Genomic DNA, 18733 nt, shown 5'->3' with positions numbered 1-18733 from the left:
CGCAGCGGGCGTGCGGGACGTGCGCGACGAGCAGAGGACCCCGCCAAGCGCCCTGCCTGCTCGGGCATGAAGGCGGAGGAGGAAGGGCGATGCCTGCCAACTGTGAAGCGCTGAGTAGTGTTTTAGAGCTGTTCAAGCGAGTCACACATGCGGAGGGAGTCGGGGACCAGGGCCTTATGGCGTCCTGGCTTAGGGAATGTCCGAGGGGAGCCTATGTTTTAAAAAACATCTAGTTCTCACCGCCCTAAACGCCCTTGTATCTCAAGGCTTCTTCGAGGTCTCATTCCTCTATGCTTTAGGTTCAGAGTAGAAGGCAAGCGGGGCTAACAGTACTTGCTGTCAGGCAGCACCGCGGACACCTCTGCTCCACGGTGATTGGCCAGCTGCGGGGTCCTCGCGTTCGTCCAATATGGCGGCGCCCAGTGGCGGTGTGAACTGTGAAGAGTTCGCCGAGTTCCAGGTGAAGAGGTTTTCCTCACGTGGCAAGCTTGTCCAGCCTTTGTCCCCAGATCCTAGTCGGTGCTTTGGTCTGGGAGGGAGGATAGGCAAACTGTAGGAAAAGCAGACTGTCCAGAGCTTTTTATAGGGGAACTTTTGGAGGTCATGGGGGCTAGGGTGGCCTTGGGAAGCGGAGGTGCACAGTGCAGGGAGGTGCCTGGGGCCCTCCGGATCTTTCCGGAGTGGTAAAGCCGAGCTCTGAAGCTGTGGGTCGGGTTTGTTAATAGTTCAGCAGTTTTCTGAACTTCGTTCCCAGCTTCTACCATTCCTCTCCCACTTCTAAATTGAGATTTTGTGGGAGAGGAAAAAGTGAGAGACCTTGTGTGCTCGATAAAACAAAATATTTGGCATAGCGCCTTTCGTTTTTTTTTTTTTAGTGAGACAACGAGTATTTGCAAGTTTAGAGGGAGGGTTAAGTTAAATACTTGGTTTGTGCTATTGCCTTCTTGATCCTGAGAGAAGATGTAACACTTAAGGAAAATGTGTCTTTTTTGTACTAAAAATATCAAAGGTCCAATACCCAAGAATAACGATCCGGTTATTGATCAATTTACAATGACAATTCTGCTATTAAGTTAGAGTTGAAGTTAAAGAAAACACGACGATTAAAAGTGTCCTTTTAGGTAAAGATGGTAAAATTTGTTAAACATGTCATCATTTCCCTATCTGTAGTAGTAACCTTAATACTTCGAATAGCTTGTAGGTAGTGGTATTCTTGAAGATAACCTCATCAAACTGATTTATTTGGCAAGTAGTTTGGCCAAAAGATTTTAAAAATTTATTATTTTTATGTGTGCCGGTGTTTTGTGGGCATGTATGTCTGTGCACCACATCTGTGCAGTACCTATGGAGACCAAAAGAGGGCATTGTATCCCTTAGGACTGAAGTTACAAACAAATGGGCGCTAGGAATTGAACCTGAGGCCTCTGCAAGAACAGACAGAGCCTTCTCTCCAGTCCCTTGGTCAAAAGATTTAATAAACATCTGAGTTAAAAATTAAAAGTCCTGTTTACCCAGAACCAGCCTTAGTGTATCTTTTAATCTCCGTGTAAATAGGCATTACTTTTTGTTCCCACTCCTTCACAGAACCAGAACATACATGAAGGTGCTGTAATAATGTAAAACATTAGTATGGCATTTACATTTAGGTGAATTTGGTAAAATTATAAGTCATGGTTGACTGGGTTTCTCACAAATTACTAATCAAAATTAACATTCTCAAGAGCTGTTAGGTCACTTTGTATATAAGTATCCTAACTGTGGAAAGCCCTGCACTGAATGTCAGTGGAAAGAAACTGAAAGTCATGTCTTTTTTGTTGTTGTGAATATTAGGTAGGATTTTACCCCATAATTATGAGATGTTGAAAGAATTGTACCATGAATGTTCTGTGTAACCACATCAAAATTCTGTGGGCAGTGATTTGCTATACCTGCTCTGACTCTTAATTCTCTCTATTTATATCTGTTACCTCTCAACCCATTAGTCCACTTTTTAATTTGAAAAAGGGTTTTTAAAGTTATTTGAAACAAAAATCAAGAGTACTTTTAAATATGTTGCATGCATATCACTAACTAAAGCTCAGGACTTGTTTACTATTTTTGGATGGTTATGTTGCATATTATGTAAGGCAGAGGTATTTACAAATACTCTTCCTTCCTTGATACGGATATATTCTTGTAAGGGAAACTTATGTCAACATCAAAATTGATGCTTTTATCTTCAAAAGTTTTCTCATGGGCTTTCCTGTCACTTTCTGTTACGTTCCAACTATTAGTAACTCTGATTTTGTTTTCACACAGCTATGTATTTTATGCTTAAAAGATATCAAAAAGAGTTTTAAACTTTTTGTATTCCCCTCTTCACTGCAACATTCCCAGAAGACATCCTGTTTCCAAAGTGAAATAGAATCCCCCCCCCCAAAAGTTTAAAACGAATACCTCATATCTCATGTTCACATATTCAATAACTATTTGGGTACATTTTTAGCCTGCTCAAGCTGACATTACTAAACACTACAGTTCTAAGTGCTTAAACAACACAGATGTGGTTTCCTGCAGTTTTGGAAGCCAGAAGTCCAAGATTAGGGTGGTGTTGGGGTTAGCTTCTGGTAAGGTCTTTTCCTGGCTTGCAGGGCATTTTCTCACCTTGTCTTTATACCTTTTCTTTGTCTGTGCAGCTGGAGCAGCATCACTAATATCTCTTCCTCTTCCAATGAGGACCCCAGTTGTGGCAGATTAGGGTTCCTGCCCTACTGGCCTCCATTTGTGTATCTGTATGTGTCTGTGTGTATTTGACAAGATCTCACTATGTTGAGGCTGACCCCAATAACGCTGGTTCAAGAGTCCTGTCACAGCCTCTCAAGTACCTGAAAATTATTTTTGTGCCAGGTTGTGACCTCTATTTAACTTTCATCCCCAAAAGCCTTGCCTACAAGGACTTAGGGCGTTCCCATGCATTCCAGGGTAAACATTTAGTCACTACCAGGTATTCACCAGCTACCAGGCTTTGGTAGATACTATGGTAGACAGGGTATGTGATGAGGAGCTTCAAATGAGGATTAAAACATGAAGAAGACTCTGGAACTAGTGCATAAGAACTCAGAAAGAAAGAAAACGAGGTCATAATTGAGTTGAGCCTTAGATAATACCAGCTGAATTCTAGGCAGAGGTAATTGCACACAGCAGAACATTTCCTGTACAGTCATGCATTGCTTAATAATGGGGATATAATCTGAGAAATGTGGTACAGGTGATTTTATGTTGTGCAAATATGAACAGTAATTAGGCCTTATCTAGGTTTAAGCCAATCCCTGTCATGGCTTCTTGGTGCAATTGGGATGCAGTAAACAGATCTATGAAGCTGCGAAGTAGAAGGAAAATGAAGTAATGATGGAAAGAATAGCATGATAATACATAAATACAAAATAATACAGCGATGGTCAGTTATCACCTTGTCAAGTATGCCCTGTACATGATGATATTTGATACACTTTTTAGCATAGTATATTTTTTTTATACCAGTATTACAAAAACTTGAAAAATTTTGACTTCCTTAGACTCTTAGGAGAACACAGTCAAGGGCCAGGCAAGCAAAACATTGTGTACCAGAGTGTGGTAGTTCAGAACTTTAATCTCAGCACTTAGGAGTCAGAGGCATGTGGGACTTGTGATTTTTGCAGACTTTAGGATAAGTTTTCTTTCATTAGTCATTTTTATGTTCTCTTGAATTTAAAATCTTAAGCTCTAAGGACTTGGCATGGCACACCATCTCTAGGCTGGGCAGTAGTGGTACATGCCTTTAATTGGGAGGTAGAGGTAGGTGGGTCTCTGAGTTCGAGGGCAGTCTGTTCTACATAGTGAGTTCTAGCACAGCTAGAATTATACACACAGAAACCTGTCTTGGAAAACAAAACAAAACACAACAAAACTTCTAAAGTGCCTCTAGACAGAGTCTTCCAAATGCTTCTTTCTCCTGGCCTCTTTCCATATCTAGCATGTATTTGAACCCTCTGTCTTGTCACTACTCTTAACTTATTCCTATTTCCCATGCTTCGTCCCTGTGCCTGTCACTCACTTTGAAGTACCTTTTCTTTCTCCCCAGCTGAGAACCAAGTCATGTTTCTTCTGGACAAAATCAACTCACTGTTTCTTTCCAGAATGGTTTTCTGTACTTCTATTAGGAACATTTACTTGGGTGAACATATTGATTTTAAGTTGACTTTACACTACCCAGCCTTTGTTCTAGGTCCTCCTGGAGTTGACATAAGAGCTCAATGCGTCTTCCACTGTAAGGAAATGGGCCTGGTGAGAGGTTTGGCCTTTGTAATCTACTCATGACATTTAATAATAACTTATAATTCTCAGCAATCCTGGAACAAATTGCATCAGTACAGATACTATCATTGTGTTTTTAAAAATTTCTTCTAAAATGTTACCGCGTCGCTGTGTGCATGGTGGGAGAGTACAGGACACACATTTGGACCTATGTCTTATCCACGGACGGTTTGAGGAGTTGGTTCTTTCCCACCTTTGTGTGGATTTTGGGATCGAGCTCAGGTTCTCAGAGTTGTGTAACATGCAGCTTCACTTGCTTGGCTCTGTGCAGTTGAACTCCTGCGGTGGAAGAAATGTTCTGCATTTGTGCTGTATGCATGTAGTACTTGCTGCTAACATGTAGCTCTTCAGCAGAAGTACGCTGTGGTAACTGAAGGTTTTAAATTAAGAATTTCAATTTAAGTAACCTTGCATGTTAGTGTCTGCTGTATCAAAAGCCCAGTTTTAGGTCATAGGTTGGTAATCTAGTACACAGGAAAGGGAGGAAAATGGTGTATTTGGCAGGCCTCATTTATAGATTCTGTTGGTAAGATTGCAAAAGTAGTAGTGGGTGGGTTCAGGGACAGCCAGATGGTTTTTAGCAGGTAAAAGTGCTTGCCACACAGGCCTAATTGCAGCCTGAGTTTGATACCCAGAACCTGTATAAACTTGGGAAGAGAACCGAGTCCACAAAGTTGTCCTCTGAGTACATGCATGCCATAGTACATATGCAGCCGCACATGCTGATACTGTTTAAAAAGTAGATTCACTGCCAGTTAGTACAGACAAATTCCATTGCTGTGTGAAGACCTTAATAGTGTGTTTACGTTGTTTTATTGGGAGGATTCGTTTAGCATGATAAAAGTTATTGCAGGTATTTAGACTAAAAAACTGGTTAAAGTTCAGCGTCAGTAAAAGCTCAGCAAATGTTAAGCTGTGTGATCTTTGGCCTGCACTGCTGTGTTAGTCAGTCTCTTTGCTTGTCTGTGCTAGTGTCCACTTTCTAGGCAGCCATTTCAGATCCTCAGAGCATCTCACTGTTTCCTGTGCTGCTCAGAAAAGATTAAAATCCTGTAACATATGCTACAGTTTATTTATATGTTTTGCCTGCAGGTATGTCTGTACACTGCCTGCATGTCTGGTGCCCTTAGAGCCTAAAAGAGGGTGTGAGGTCCCCTGGAGCTGGAGTTTCTGATGGCTGTGAGCCACTGTGTAGATGGTAGGAATCAAATCTGGATTCTTAGGAAGAGCAGCCAGTGCTCTTAACCGCTGAGCCACCTCTCTAGCCTTAAAAACAAATCTTACAGTTTCAGATCTCACTGTTTTTCCTTAATAGGAGTGAGTTTTATACAGGAGGTTAAATGCTTTATCGACAAGAAAAAGACCATGCTAGAACCCACTTATTTTTATTATCTTCCTCTTTCTCTTCCTCCTTTCTCCTCTTTTTCTTGCTCTTTTCTGCCTTGATAATATTCAGAAAACTTTGTTTTGCAGCGCCCCTCTCCATACTTGGCTTTTTACATTCTTCCACCATCTTCTCTGTGGTGCCTGAGCCTTGGAGTGACTAGAGATTTTAGGGCCAAGCAACCAATAGTCACTTATTGCCAGCACTCTGACCAATTATGAGTCTTTGCATTAGCTGCCATCCACTGCAAAAAGACGCTCACACTGCTTCGCTGACAACTGAGAGCAGCACAGCTCGTGGGTATGAGCATGTGTATTTCAGAGGCGTCCTGACAGCACATCTGTTAGTGACACAACAGGTGCAGGTTCCCAGAGTAGGGCCTGTGACCTGTTCAGCCATGCTTTCTCAACTGGGTTTACAACACCAGGTATGAACTCTTACTGTGGAGCAGGTCTCAAGTCCAATCAGAAAATAGTTGGTTATCTTCATGTGTCTTGCCACTGTTGCAGGAGTGGTTACTTACCTCTAGCCTGGCAGGTCGTCACTGTAATTCATGGTGCCCACAGCTAGGTAAGGCTGTTCATGACTTCTCTTCCCAAGGAACCTTAGCACCTTGTAGCTGTGTGAAAGCTAAGCCACCTCGGAGCATGAGTCTTGCTTAGTTTCATCTTGGTGTCTTTATGTCCTGTGACCAAAGTGTATAGCGTCTTCAGCAATTGGACCTTCCCAAGTAGTCTGATGGGCAACCAGGAGTAAAGAGTCACCTGGATTGTTGGTGGGCTCTCGGGTCTCACTGACTAGCAGCTTGAAGGGAGGTATTCCACACTTGGCATTGGGATTTTTGTATAATGTATGGCTTCTGGGAGGACCATTATCCACCCATGCAGGGTACCTCTTTTCAAACTTTTCAAAAAGCAAACTCTATTTTTAAAAGCTTACAAAGTAAATTTCATTAGGGAATTTTCGTAATTCATAATTTTCAGTTAACACTTTCCTCTACACTGTCTTCTCTGCCTTCTCTCTGGCCTGTTCCAGTCTTCTCCCCTACTCCCATTTCACTTGTGGCCTACTGTCACACCTCCCTTAAGACTCTTCCTTCTCTCTAATGTCCCCTATGTCCCCTTTGTAGCTTCCTGGTCTCTGCAGCATCCCAGGCTAAACACAATGCTGTAAGATTTGAAGCTACGATCTGCATATGAGAGAGAACATCCAGTGTTTGTCAGAGGCATTTCTTGATCTTCCTACCCAAAATAGCCCTTAATCCCAATTTGATCATGTTCCATTCTGTGGGATTAGGGATCTCTTCCCCACGGTACTTCTATCAGCAGCTGTTGTTTGAGTGGCCTGTGAGTTAGTAAAAGGATACACTCTGCTCCTCCGTTACACTGTTCAAGGAAGGAAGTTGCCGAGAGCTTTCCTGGCCAAGGGAAACTATCCAAGACGTGCAACTGAAACCTGGCCACAAGATAAGTCACTGTGAACAGAGAAGAATTGGAAGGAGATTTTTAAAGGGGATGTGGGAAAAAGCAGTCCTATTGTAGGTTAGGCTGGCTCTGTCTTTCCCCCTCCTAGAGATAGACTCTTGCTACAGAGCCCATGCTGGCCTCCAGCTCCTGGTTCTCCTGTCTCGGCCTCCTGAGTGCTCAGATCACAGACTTGTGCTACCACACCCAGCTGTTTTCTTCCCTCTCACTCATCAAGTGCTACCATCATCTGTTTGGAATTTACTATTGGTAGACATTGTATATCCTACATTATATGACATACTATTTAAAGTGATAGTTGCCCAGGGATTTTCCCTTAAGAATTCTATTGAGATTTTCCCTTAAGAATTTTGCAAAGAATACTGTCAACAAAATAAAATACAGGAAACGGAGACAAGATAATGAACTTTGCCTTACTTGCCTGAGGTGTTTTCATTAAGTTATTTACTTGGAGAAGGGAATCATGTGCAGTGTACTCAAGTGAGTGGAGGTCTGAGGACACCTGTGGGAACTGATTCCTTCCACCATGTGGGTCTGGGGGTTGAACTTAGCTTGGCAGCAAGTGCCTTTATCTGTTGGGCTTTCTCACAAGTCTGCCCTGTGATTTATGTGTGTAACTTGTGAAAATTGTGAAAGCTACTCTGTTTCTGTATTGAGATCATCTACATACAGGCCATTAAAATACTCAGCAGTTTAAGGTGAATGGAGTGGTAGGAACAGAATTCAGACTCTGCTCTGATTAAATGGTTGTAAATGGCAGTACATTTTTGACTCCTCCACAGACAGAGTATTTATAGAACTATTAAAAGTGTCTTCAAGGAAACCAAGAGTGGCTTAGTGATGGAGTACTTGCCTAGCGTACATGAGGATCTGGGTTTGATTCCCAGCACTAGGGTGGTGTCCAGTGTTTTTAGTAACACAGGCAAAGTGTTCACTGTCATTTTTCAAAATGTTACTTCACAAATACGTATAAAGTAATAAAACTTGTTAATACATTGCTAATGGCTAACTTTGGGTAATTAAATATTTTTCTAAATTTTTCTATAAGGAAGGCATGTGAAGGGTGCAGTAAAGAAACCACTGAAATGGCCACTCTGTGGAATGATTAAGAGGAAGGTTTTTATTGTGAATGAGAGAGACAGAGAAAGGAAAAAACTGGTCATGGCCAGGGCTATCAGAGAGGGGGAGGGGGAGAGACAGTGACAGCCGAGAGCTTTGCTGGGAGGTAGGGAGGGGGTGGGGGTTTAAGGAGGATGAGTAGCTGGGGGGACTTTTAGATGAAGAACAAGAATGTGTGAGTAGGGACCAAGGGAGCCTGGAGACTGATGGGCTTTCATATACAACATGTCCCTTCTTCCACAGGCAAGAGAAATGACTCCTTAGGGCAGATGGAAACATTTCACAAGTTTCTGGAGAGCTGTCTTCAACCACCAGAGTTCCTGTGTGGCACAGCTGGAGCTCATGTCTAGATACAGGGGATGCAGGCCTGACAGACTGACACTCACTAATGATAAGGAATGCTTGTAACTAGTAAGAGGGGGAAATGAAAATGTTGCTTTTAGTCTTGGGTTTACTTTGACAAAGGAAAAGAAGGGGGATGGTATGTTGAGGGAAACATGATCAGGTGAAGTTTGCTCTAACACATGTTGAGGTCAAATGGTGATTTGGAAGTTTATGGTGTAATGTGATTGTTCTTTCCTGGTACATTTTGTGGGGAGTGCTGTATTATAGGAGGTGCTACAGTTAAGAAGTGTATATAGTTTGAAACTCAGCCCAGAGGTCCTGTTAACTGAGGACAGTGCAGTTTGTCCCTTCTGTAGTGAGCAGTGAGGAAGGAGAAGCCTGACGTGGGGAGCACCTGTGCTGTGCAGTATACTCTGAGCTCCTTGGACTTTTCTCTCTGGGATGCAGTAGGTTCCTGGGGATAAAACTGAGGGCCTCCCAGGAGGTAGGCAAGTGCACCACTGCTGAGCCACATCTCCAGCCACTCGGTAGTAATAAATACGTTTTTGTATTGTTTTTCTTTGGATTGGGTTTTTATGAGTTGGAAACTTTGGAGGAAAGCTAAGCCTGGAGAAATGTGAACCTGGGTTACTAAAGAAAAGCTACAACTAATTCCTACCAGTTTAGCGAATAAAAAAGCCAAAGTGTGTTTTTCTCTAGTATCAAATTTGTTGTTTTTAATCACAAAAATACCTACAGTCATAGTAGAAAGTCAAATATCTGCAAGGTAAGGCTGGCGGTGGGCTGCTTTGCATCTATGAGCTGACCAGCCTTGCCCTTGTGTCCCCCAGCCCCACATTTACAAAGTTAGGCTAGAGCAGGGCTCCTGTGGATTTAGATAGTGGTATTCAGGTTGGAGAGCCCTTTCTGGCCTTGTGCTGGAGTTGGAAGATAGAGTTTGCTTAATATCATGGCAGACAGTGGATTTCACTGTTGAGCCACAGCGCTAGACAGAGTCCTCGGTTAGAATCACCGGTACACGCCCACCTCTCATCGTGTTAAAGAGAAAGATTTGCTAGTACTGTGTGTCTTGTTATCCTCTTATGTAAAAGATCCAAGTTTTATTCCTTTTGCTTAAATATTTGACTTTTATCACTTACCGTTTCATTGAGATTATATTCTTTTATCTGTTCTTTTATTTTAAATATATATAGGAATTACTCAAGGTGATGAGGACAATTGATGACAGGATAGTACATGAATTAAACACTACGGTTCCAACAGCTTCCTTTGCAGGGAAAATCGATGCCAGCCAAACCTGTAAACAACTGTACGAATCTGTAAGTTTATCTCTGGAGTCTCTCTTTACTGTTTCTTTTATTTATAACCTTTGATATATACTTTGACACATGACATCTTGTATACACCTGAAGGTGGGAGCACACTGATTTTGATATGGTTTCTACAGCTCCAGACATGGTGTGGTGTGCGCACAAATCTGTGAAGAGGTGGCTGTAAGAGCGGGCAGCAGTGTTCTGGCCCGTGTGCTCATGGCCTTCTGTGTAAATACACAGTGCATGGATGAGCACAAGGACCTCGAATGAATCAGTCCCAAGAGGCCAAGCACCTAATGGCAAGAACAGTGGAAGCCTTGCGGGCCTTTTATGTTTTTGTTGTTTCTGTTGTCAGGAAGGAGAGAGGAAGTGTATGCTAGAAAGGGAAGAGAAAGCCACAGGTATTAACAAATACCTTCCTGACGCTTTGCCCTCTCCTTATCTGCTCCAGTCCTCTTTAGAATTTGCAAAAGGAGAAGGAAATGGTACAGCCATGTCATACCTTACTGATGCCCCTCCATTAAGTTGGAAGTTAAAACTCAAATGGCACATGCTTTTTTATACTCTCCTACCATGGTTACTGTGTGGATTTCTAGTGGATTGCAGGTGTGGAAGAAGGTCATTTGATGGACAAATTTTTATCAAATATGGAACACTACCTACTGGCATCTTAGGTTTGGTTTTCTTTGTTTAGTTAAAGTCTGTCATTCTATTGAGCAACCAGGTAAATGACTGGTTTTGGAAAATTAGAAGGTGTGGTGTTTTTATGGTTTAGTCATGGCAAGTGTGTTGGGGAGCTCCAAGTCCTAACGTACTGTGGGATGTTTGGTAGTGCATTTATGTCTTGAGGTATCTCTGACTAAAGAACTGGAAATGTGTGGTCACTCTGGGCTCTTCCCCCTGTGTAGTGGCCACTGCTTAGTTCTTCCCTTGTCCAGTCTTCTGTTAGCACGGGGTTGATAGTAGCTCAGCAATGCGGATCTCACATCCGCTGCTTCCTAGGTTGCTGACGGAGCATTTTGTATAACCCCCCCTTTGCCTCAGTTTCATAGTGTTGTAGAGGATTAGTGAACTAGAAAAGTACGGTTCTGTGTATTTTGATACACTTGACAGAGTGCTCATTATCATATTTCAAGTAACTTTGTTCTAGAGGTTAGGTCTAAGATCTCTTCTTGAGTGTCGTCTCTTAAGGAGTCCAGAACATCCAAAGTTGTTTATAGAATGAAGACATATCTGCATTCCCTAATGGTGACATTTCTTTATAGGAAAGAATATGAGAGCTAAAGCATAAATTTAGAAAGTTAACCTCGAAAGGCTTTTCATAATAAAAATTAAATAACTTCACTGAGACCTCCCCAGGCGTGAGTGGAAGAGGAACTTGAACCATGACCATTACATCTTGCCTACCCAAGGCAAGAGGGGAGAGGCTCTCTTGCTGAATGTGTTACTCAGAGAAAGGGCTATGAGATGCTTCTGTCAGTTATCCTTGCAGTCAACGCACACAACTGGTGCAGCCACTAAGCTCTGATTGCATAGTTAAATGTAACATTTTTTATATTTCTTTATTGTAACTAAGAATTTCTCCGTATCCCTTTGTTCACATCTTTCCCTTGTTAGTAATATGAGACAGATACCAGCTAGGAAAGACAAAAAAGGAGAGACTACAGTCAGCGGTAGGGTAGAAGTGAGGTAGAGGAACACATGCAGGGGTGGTGAGGAGAGCAAGGATGGGCAGGAGGCCGAAGGGCAAGCCCGCCTGGGTACTGTGGGATGGAGGAGCAGGAGATACTGGCCTGGATTATGGAAGGAAGCACCCTGGCCTCATCCTCCGCACCTTCTGAGGCTTTCCATCCTAGCTGATTTAGGCAATCCAACCAACAGTTTTCTCTTGCAGAGATTTTTAAAAATTGTTTTTAAAATTATTAGATTCCTGAAGTCTCAATTTTTTTCCAATACTAAAATGTAACAAATTAATGTGATTTCTCCTTTTCATTCTTTTGTCTTTTTAGTTGATGGCAGCTCACGTCAGTAGGGACAGAGTTATAAAGAACTGTATAGCCCAGACCTCAGCAGTAGTAAAAAGTCTCCGAGAAGAGAGAGAAAAGAACCTGGATGACTTAACGTTATTAAAGCAACTTAGAAAAGAACAGACAAAGGTAAGATAAGCATTTCTAAGGCAAAGGTCCCCAAATATAGCCTTCAAAATGGAGTTTTAATGTGCACAATTTCAAGTAAGTTATGGTTATTACTTTAAAAAATGATCAGGACAGGGTTGGGAGGATGAATCTGTGGATAAATTGTTTGCTATGAAGGTAGAACTCTATGCTATGGAGTTTGGACCTTGAAAAGCCATTGGACAAGTTGGGTGGTTGGGCCTGGAGCGATGGCTCAGCAGTTTGGAATGCTGACTGCTCTTCCAGAGGATCTTGGCTTTAATCCTAGCACCCAATGGAGGCTCACAACCGTCTGTAACTCCAATACTAGAGGGTCTGATCTCCTTTGCTGGCCACTGTCAAACAAATACATTAAAATAAACCAACAGCAAGAACAGCAACAAAAATCCTGGGTGGCTTATCAGCCACCTGCAGTCCTAGCACTCCAGAGGCAGACGGGATCCTTGGGCAAGCTGGCTCGCTAGACAGTCGAGAATTGGCTAGTACCAGGGCCAGCCATAGCAAAGTGGAGTGTGGTGTGGAGAAGACACATGACATGAACTTCAGGCCTCCACTCACATGTACACACTTGTGTACTCATACACGTGCGTACACACACACTCACACGGGGTGGGGGGAGAGGAATGGTGGGTGGGTGAGAGAGTTTGTGAGAGTGTGTCAGAAGTCTTCCTTTGACCTCCACACCTGCTCACTGTGGATAGACACATACACTAAGTAAATTATAAAGGTAATTTAAAACTCGTGCTCACTCAGCGATCGACATGTGAAAGGAAACTTCCTCACGCAGTACAGTTAATGAGGCAGAGTTACGGCTAGGGCTTATTTGTGGCTTACAGGACAGTTGTGCTCTCAGAGCCCACAGATTTCAGCTCCCACATGGGAATGGCATGGCGTTTGCGTTTTACTTCTTTCCTAGCCTCCTTGTACTTAAGTCGCCCGCAGGTGCTGACTGCAGCTAGTGCGAGTATCCATGTTTGGTACGTGTGGGATTTTCACCTCAAGTATTTTTGATCCTCAATTGATTGAATTCACAGATCATACAGAGAGCTGGCTACACTTTGTTACGTGGAACACATTGCTATTCTTTTTCTAGGGAACTTTTAGGTATCATTTTAATTTTATGTAATTCCGAACTTAAGAGAAAAGTTGCAAAACAACGTAAAGGTCTCCCATGCAGATCTCCCTGATCCCTTGTTTACCTGCCTCACAGTCTTCATCTCCTTCCCTTTCCCTCTCCCCTGTGGATACATACATACTCTTCTCTAGAATGATTTCAAGGACTTGTATCCTTTCACCCTTAATTTTATAACTTCTTATTTTTCAATCTATTTGTATGTATGTATGTAGGTCAGAGGACCACTTGGAGAAGCTGGTTCTTTTTTCTTCTAGCACATGAGTTCCTGGGATTAAACTCAGGTCATCAGATTTGGTAGCAAGTACCTTTACCCGTTTGTCCATCTCAACAGCCCATTTATTATTTCTTAATAACAGAGACTTTTCTTACATGACCACCATACAGTCATCAATACAGTTGTCTGTTTAAGATAGCACAGTGGGCAACTTATAGTTCTTGAGTGTCAGATGACTGAAAAGGCAAATGTGGAACCTTTTTTTAATAGTAAGTAGTGTGGAGCTTGGTGTTTGTTTAGCAGGTATAACCAGATGCACAGGGGCACACAGCAAGTAGGCCAGGCTGCTGTGCTTTCTCAGCTATTCTGCTCACTCAGTGATGGAGTCTCTAGGTAGAGAACATGTTCAAATAGGCCTTGTTCTTCCCCGTGATGTTCAGGGTCATTTGTAGGTTCTTTTGTACAATTTGTAGGGTATAAGTAGCTCTGAGCTTTCTACCTTGAGAACATGACTGCAAACCTGTCCTCCACTATGAGGAAAGGTCATCCATTAGCTTCACTAGTGATGGAGGAAAGACACAGCCTGTGCTGTCCAGATCAGCCCAGTGGGTCCTAACTAGCGATGGTGTGAGCATGTAGCAGCCATGCTACCCTTACTTCCTGCATGAGTTAATGATGTTGACCAGGTGTGGGACAGAACTGCTAAGTCACACTGAAACGTCAGAGTAGGGCTACTAGTGAAGTGCAGAGTCCAGCAAAGCCCTGTCATTGGGAGTGACTATGTGTCTGTTTGCTCAGCCCTCATATCTGCCCCTTTGCCCTTAGTGCCTGGAAGGCACAGCCACATGGACTACAGGGAGGGACATCGGAAGCAAGCAGTGACTAAACGTAAGGTTTGCAGGTTTGCTTCCCAGCCAGTGAGGGCAGTTGTGAGTAATGCTGCAGCAGATGAGGAAATACTACAGCTGTGTGGTTATGGAATCTGAAGGAGTCCTTCAGAAGTTCCAGGCCTTCCTCATTCACCGAGGATGCAGGGACTAACTGGCAGCTCTGAAGTTACAAGCTAGTAAGTGGGAAGGCATCTTAATAACTTTAATTGCCTTTCGCTACTGCAATCAAACCCACAATAAACGCCTGTAGAAGGAAAAAAAAAAAAAAACAAAAAAAAAAAAACTTTAATTGCCAAGCATATCATCTTAAGTCTCATCCTCCACAAACCTTGTACAGCCTACTCCAGCCTTTTATATATTAGGTCTCTGTTTTTTTTGTTTTTAATCTTTTTTATTTGGAAAATTCCAGGCATTACTATATAAAATCCTTTTTATCTAAAACATTCTCATTCTTACCCCCAACCCCTTTTCAAGTAGAGCTAGCTTATTCTGGAACCAAATGTGTGACTATGGCCTGGGAACACCGAACTAGCTCACCCCAGGTTTCATGTTAACAACTTAAAGTTTTATAGTAAGAGAACAAAGAAAGTTCTTTTTAACTTTCCTTATCAAAACTTACCTTATATTTTCCACCTCCATAGCATCTTTCTCACCTACTTACTGTTTTTAGTTTCTTTAAATAAGAACTGAATTCAAATTCTATATATGGCATGATGTAGCAAATTAAGATTATCTGTACCCCATTGGTATTAATTTTCTGTTTGTCTTTTTCTCTGTCTTTTGCAAGTCTTAAGCAAACTTATTTTTTTCTTTTTTTAAGAAAATATTGTTTTGTATGTATGAGTACACTGTTGCTATCTTCAGACACCAGAAGAAGGCATTAGATCTCATTACAGATGGTTGTGAGCCACCATGTGGTTGCTGGGAACTGAACTCAGGACCTCTAGAAGAGCAGTCAGTGCTCTAAACTGCTGAGCCATCTCCAGCCCTTAGGCAAACATCTTGGATTTTTATACCTCAGTGCTCCAGGGGCAGGGGTCACATAAAATTCCTGACAAACACCTACAGAGGTGTCCGTGTTTCTTTTGCAGTCAGTGCTTTGAAGACAAGAGGAGGCAGAAGAGAGCTGAGAACGCTTGCCTTCGTGCTAGCCTGTAGCCAGTGTTAGGTACAGAAAATGTTTCTCCCTTGATCAACAGTAGACACACGGGAGGCCTGGTTTCTTTGGGTACATCCTCACTTTCTCCATCACAGGTCTTACTGCCACCCCACGTGGAACACCATTGAATTTCTCCACTTGGAGTCCCAGGCAGCCCAGTGTCCCTTCAGTGAGGCTTCCAGGTGGAATAACAGATCCTAACGAGGGGAAGTAACCTCACCAGATTTGCCCTCATAGCCCAGCAGGAGCTGACAGGTGGAGGCAGTAAGCTGGCAGGGCCAGTGAGCATTCTCCATGGATGAGCTTCTTATAGCTGAGCTTCTGGCTGCCTTCCCCTGGAGGCATGGTACTGTCTTCACAGAAGCATTGGTGACATCCTTTAGAAGTGCTTTACTTTCTGTTTGTTTTTAGAGAAACTACTGTTGGTCTGGTTTGCTGCTCTTTTCCTCCCTGTCACAGAGTGGGTAAGGCCAGCTCATCCCTATACACAGGACACTGGAGACAGACATGTTTGGGTCTGAGTTGTGGAGGGACAGTGCTTCCAGGGCCAGTGTCTCTGAGAGCTCAAACAAAAATGACAGCTTATTAATTAATGCATATTGCATATGCTTTGCAGAAATTGATTTTATATTGTATATGCGTGCATATGTGGGGATATGGTCTCCTGAGATGGTGTGTGTGAGGCCAGAGGTTATGTAGGATGTCTTTTCTCCATCTTAGTTTTTGAGGCAGGTCCCCAGCATCTGCCTGTATCCACCCCCTCACCATCTCTAGCCCTGGGACTGCAGTTCTAACTCCACAGTTCAGGATGTTTTGTTTTGTTTTCTCTTGCAGTTGAAATGGATGCAGTCAGAACTAAATGTCGAAGAAGTGGTAAATGACAGGAGCTGGAAGGTAGGAAATACTGTTGGTTTTTATAGAGAAGTAGGAGAGAAGCTGGACAAGCAGGAGGCAGCCAGGGGAGGCAGTGCAGGCAGGCTCTGAGAACAGAGAAGCCCCAGCTGCCGCTGAGGGTGTGAGTGCTGTTAACTTCACTGTGCAAGCATAATGGCTCTATGGGCACATGGGGTTCTGTGACCACCTACAGAGCAGAGTTAGATACATTCTTTGTGTCTCCCAACACTAATTATGCATGTTTAACATCAGTTCTTACTGTAGTTGAGTGAGAACTTTTACAGAGGTTATTTGTTAAACTTAGCCTTGTGCAGTTACTTTTCATAAAGTCAGAGTTGCAAGCATTATTCTGCAGTTGTGTCCATTAATGTCCACTGAGTCTCACTGAAGGCACTTACACAGGGAACATTAAGGAGAGGAGACACTCAGATAAGTACGTCCCAGGAGAAGGAAAGATCAGGCAGACTTAGCTCTGCCCTGCTCCTACTAAATCTGCTTGGGGTTAAATATTAGCTGCTGGGCATTTAATAACTGCTTATCTCGATAGGAGCTTTTGTTACAGAAATAATTTTGTTTCACAATGTTCACAAACTAGAAAGAAATGTAATCATTAAGCAAAGTGGTGTTGATATCTTGGTGTATGACCTTCCAGATTTTATATACATGGCCAGGCTTGTTAACTGTTTTAAAGTCGTAAGTGAAGTCACCTTCTACTTACTTGTAGCCAGCTCTTTACTGTGTCATTAAATTAAAGAAGACTCACAGCATGTGAAGGCATGACTAAATTACAGACTGTAACTTGTGTCTTATGGCATCTCTTTATCCTGCCACCCTTGCCAAAACGTAGCCTGAACTTGTCCTTGCATCAGCTGTGCTGCTTGGAAGGTTTTGGCAATGACTGTGTATTCATACATTCTCAGAAGTCATATTTATTCTGGGACTTTGATGGGAGAAGGGTAAGCCAGATACCTGGCTTTTGAGAGCCTGTCTGGAGGATCTGGGTACATGCAAATCGTGATAGAGTGAAACCTTTTGGATGTGGTGTCCCAAGTGCTCTTCAGTACAGTGGTATTACATTCCAGCAAACCTAAGTGTTCTCAAGACACTTAACAGTGGCTGCACTTAGGCATTGAGAGGGTGTTATTCTGTCTATCAGCCCACAGAAAAGTCACAATTTAGCCAGGCTTGGTGGCCCATAACTCAAGAGGCTAAAGGAGGATTCTAAGTTTCAGGCCAAGCCAAGCTATATAACAAGTTCAAGGTCAGTATGAGCCACAGAACAAAACCCTGACTCAATAGAAAATTTAAAACAGTTCAGGGTGTACAGTGAGCATCTGCCTCTGATTTGAGGTCCTTTACATGGTGGGGGGTGCTTTTACATGCCTGTGACTTTCTCATTATATTGAGTTGCCTTTGTTAAAGAACAGAAGTATGATGTGTGTGTTTTCTTTAACATACATCAAAAGTCTTCTCACATAAGAATGCTAATGGCTCCCTTAGCCTTTTTAAACCTTTTACCTTCTCTGAATTGTTCTACCAAAAACTTTCTGTAGCATAGCCCCATGTAGTCATAAAGGCATTCTCAACATTTATGATATGTTGTTTCAAATTTTAGGAAGCAACAAAACAATTTTTGATGAAATAAACAAGAAATACATAAATACACACAGTTTAGCAGAAGGCAGGTCCAGCCAGCAAATGGGCCCTGAAATTGTCTAGTGAATGTTACCAAGGTATATATACGTAATTTGGTGTGCTAAAGAAACTTTCTGTTTCCTAGTCCTGGATCAAAAATGGTAACATCCTCCAAATCTGTTGTTCTGAATTTATATCCAGGCCTGATTTACACAGTATATCTGGGTGACTTTTGTTTCTGTTTGAATGTTTTAGGTGTTTAATGAACGCTGCCGAATTCACTTCAAGCCTCCAAAGAATGAGTAGAGAGAGTTTTTTAAAATGAGCCAGTCATCTCACTGCCTGAGCATGACAGACGTCAGCAGGGCCAGCTTCCGAGTGTGGGCTCTGAGCCAGCAGGCCAAGGCCTTTGCTTGGTTCAGCCCCATTCAGCCAAGACCTCAAGTCTAATTCTCATAATTATAAAATAATCAACTGCTATTTTATACCGATTCTGTAAAAAATGTTTTGTAACTATTAAAATAATTTTCTGACTCTGGTACATATTTATTTGGTGGCTTTGCAAGTTGAGATGTCAGTCCTCCAAGAGTCTGTAGAGTTTCCATGTCATCTGCTTGAGTTTCACAGATTTATCAGTATAGATTTGGGTTATAGA

The 18733-nt window shown here is 42.5% G+C and overlaps 1 protein-coding gene across 2 annotated transcripts; it reads left to right on the top strand.

The window, feature by feature from the left end:
• Window positions 1–44: 44 nt before the first annotated feature.
• MIX23 (mitochondrial matrix import factor 23) lies at window positions 45–18602 on the top strand. Of its 2 annotated transcripts, XM_080918986.1 has the most exons (5): window positions 45–460; window positions 9858–9983; window positions 11987–12133; window positions 16384–16443; window positions 18334–18602. In XM_080918986.1, the coding sequence occupies exons 1-5, from the start codon at window positions 410–412 to the stop codon at window positions 18382–18384; spliced, it is 435 nt and encodes a 144-aa protein (XP_080775112.1). In that variant the 5' UTR covers window positions 45–409; the 3' UTR covers window positions 18385–18602. The 2 variants fall into 2 exon arrangements, with proteins under 2 accessions (XP_080775112.1, XP_080775113.1); XM_080918987.1 differs by lacking the exon at window positions 9858–9983.
• The last annotated feature ends 131 nt before the right edge of the window (window positions 18603–18733 follow it).

Source organism: Micromys minutus (genome assembly GCF_963924665.1).
Source record: "Micromys minutus genome assembly, chromosome: 7".
Classification (NCBI taxonomy): Eukaryota; Metazoa; Chordata; class Mammalia; order Rodentia; family Muridae; genus Micromys; species Micromys minutus.
Note: the sequence above shows the minus strand (reverse complement) of the source record. Positions and strands in the feature narration are given on the sequence as shown.

What these genes read in the sequence shown, in the direction of transcription:
- MIX23 (XM_080918986.1), top strand. Translation starts at nt 410, where the DNA reads ATGGCGGCGCCCAGTGGCGGTGTGAACTGTGAAGAGTTCGCCGAGTTC. An exon ending in AAGAGTTCGCCGAGTTCCAG is followed by an intron (nt 461 to 9,857) that starts GTGAAGAGGTTT and finishes AAATATATATAG; the next exon opens with GAATTACTCAAGGTGATGAG. An exon ending in TAAATGACAGGAGCTGGAAG is followed by an intron (nt 16,444 to 18,333) that starts GTAGGAAATACT and finishes TGAATGTTTTAG; the next exon opens with GTGTTTAATGAACGCTGCCG.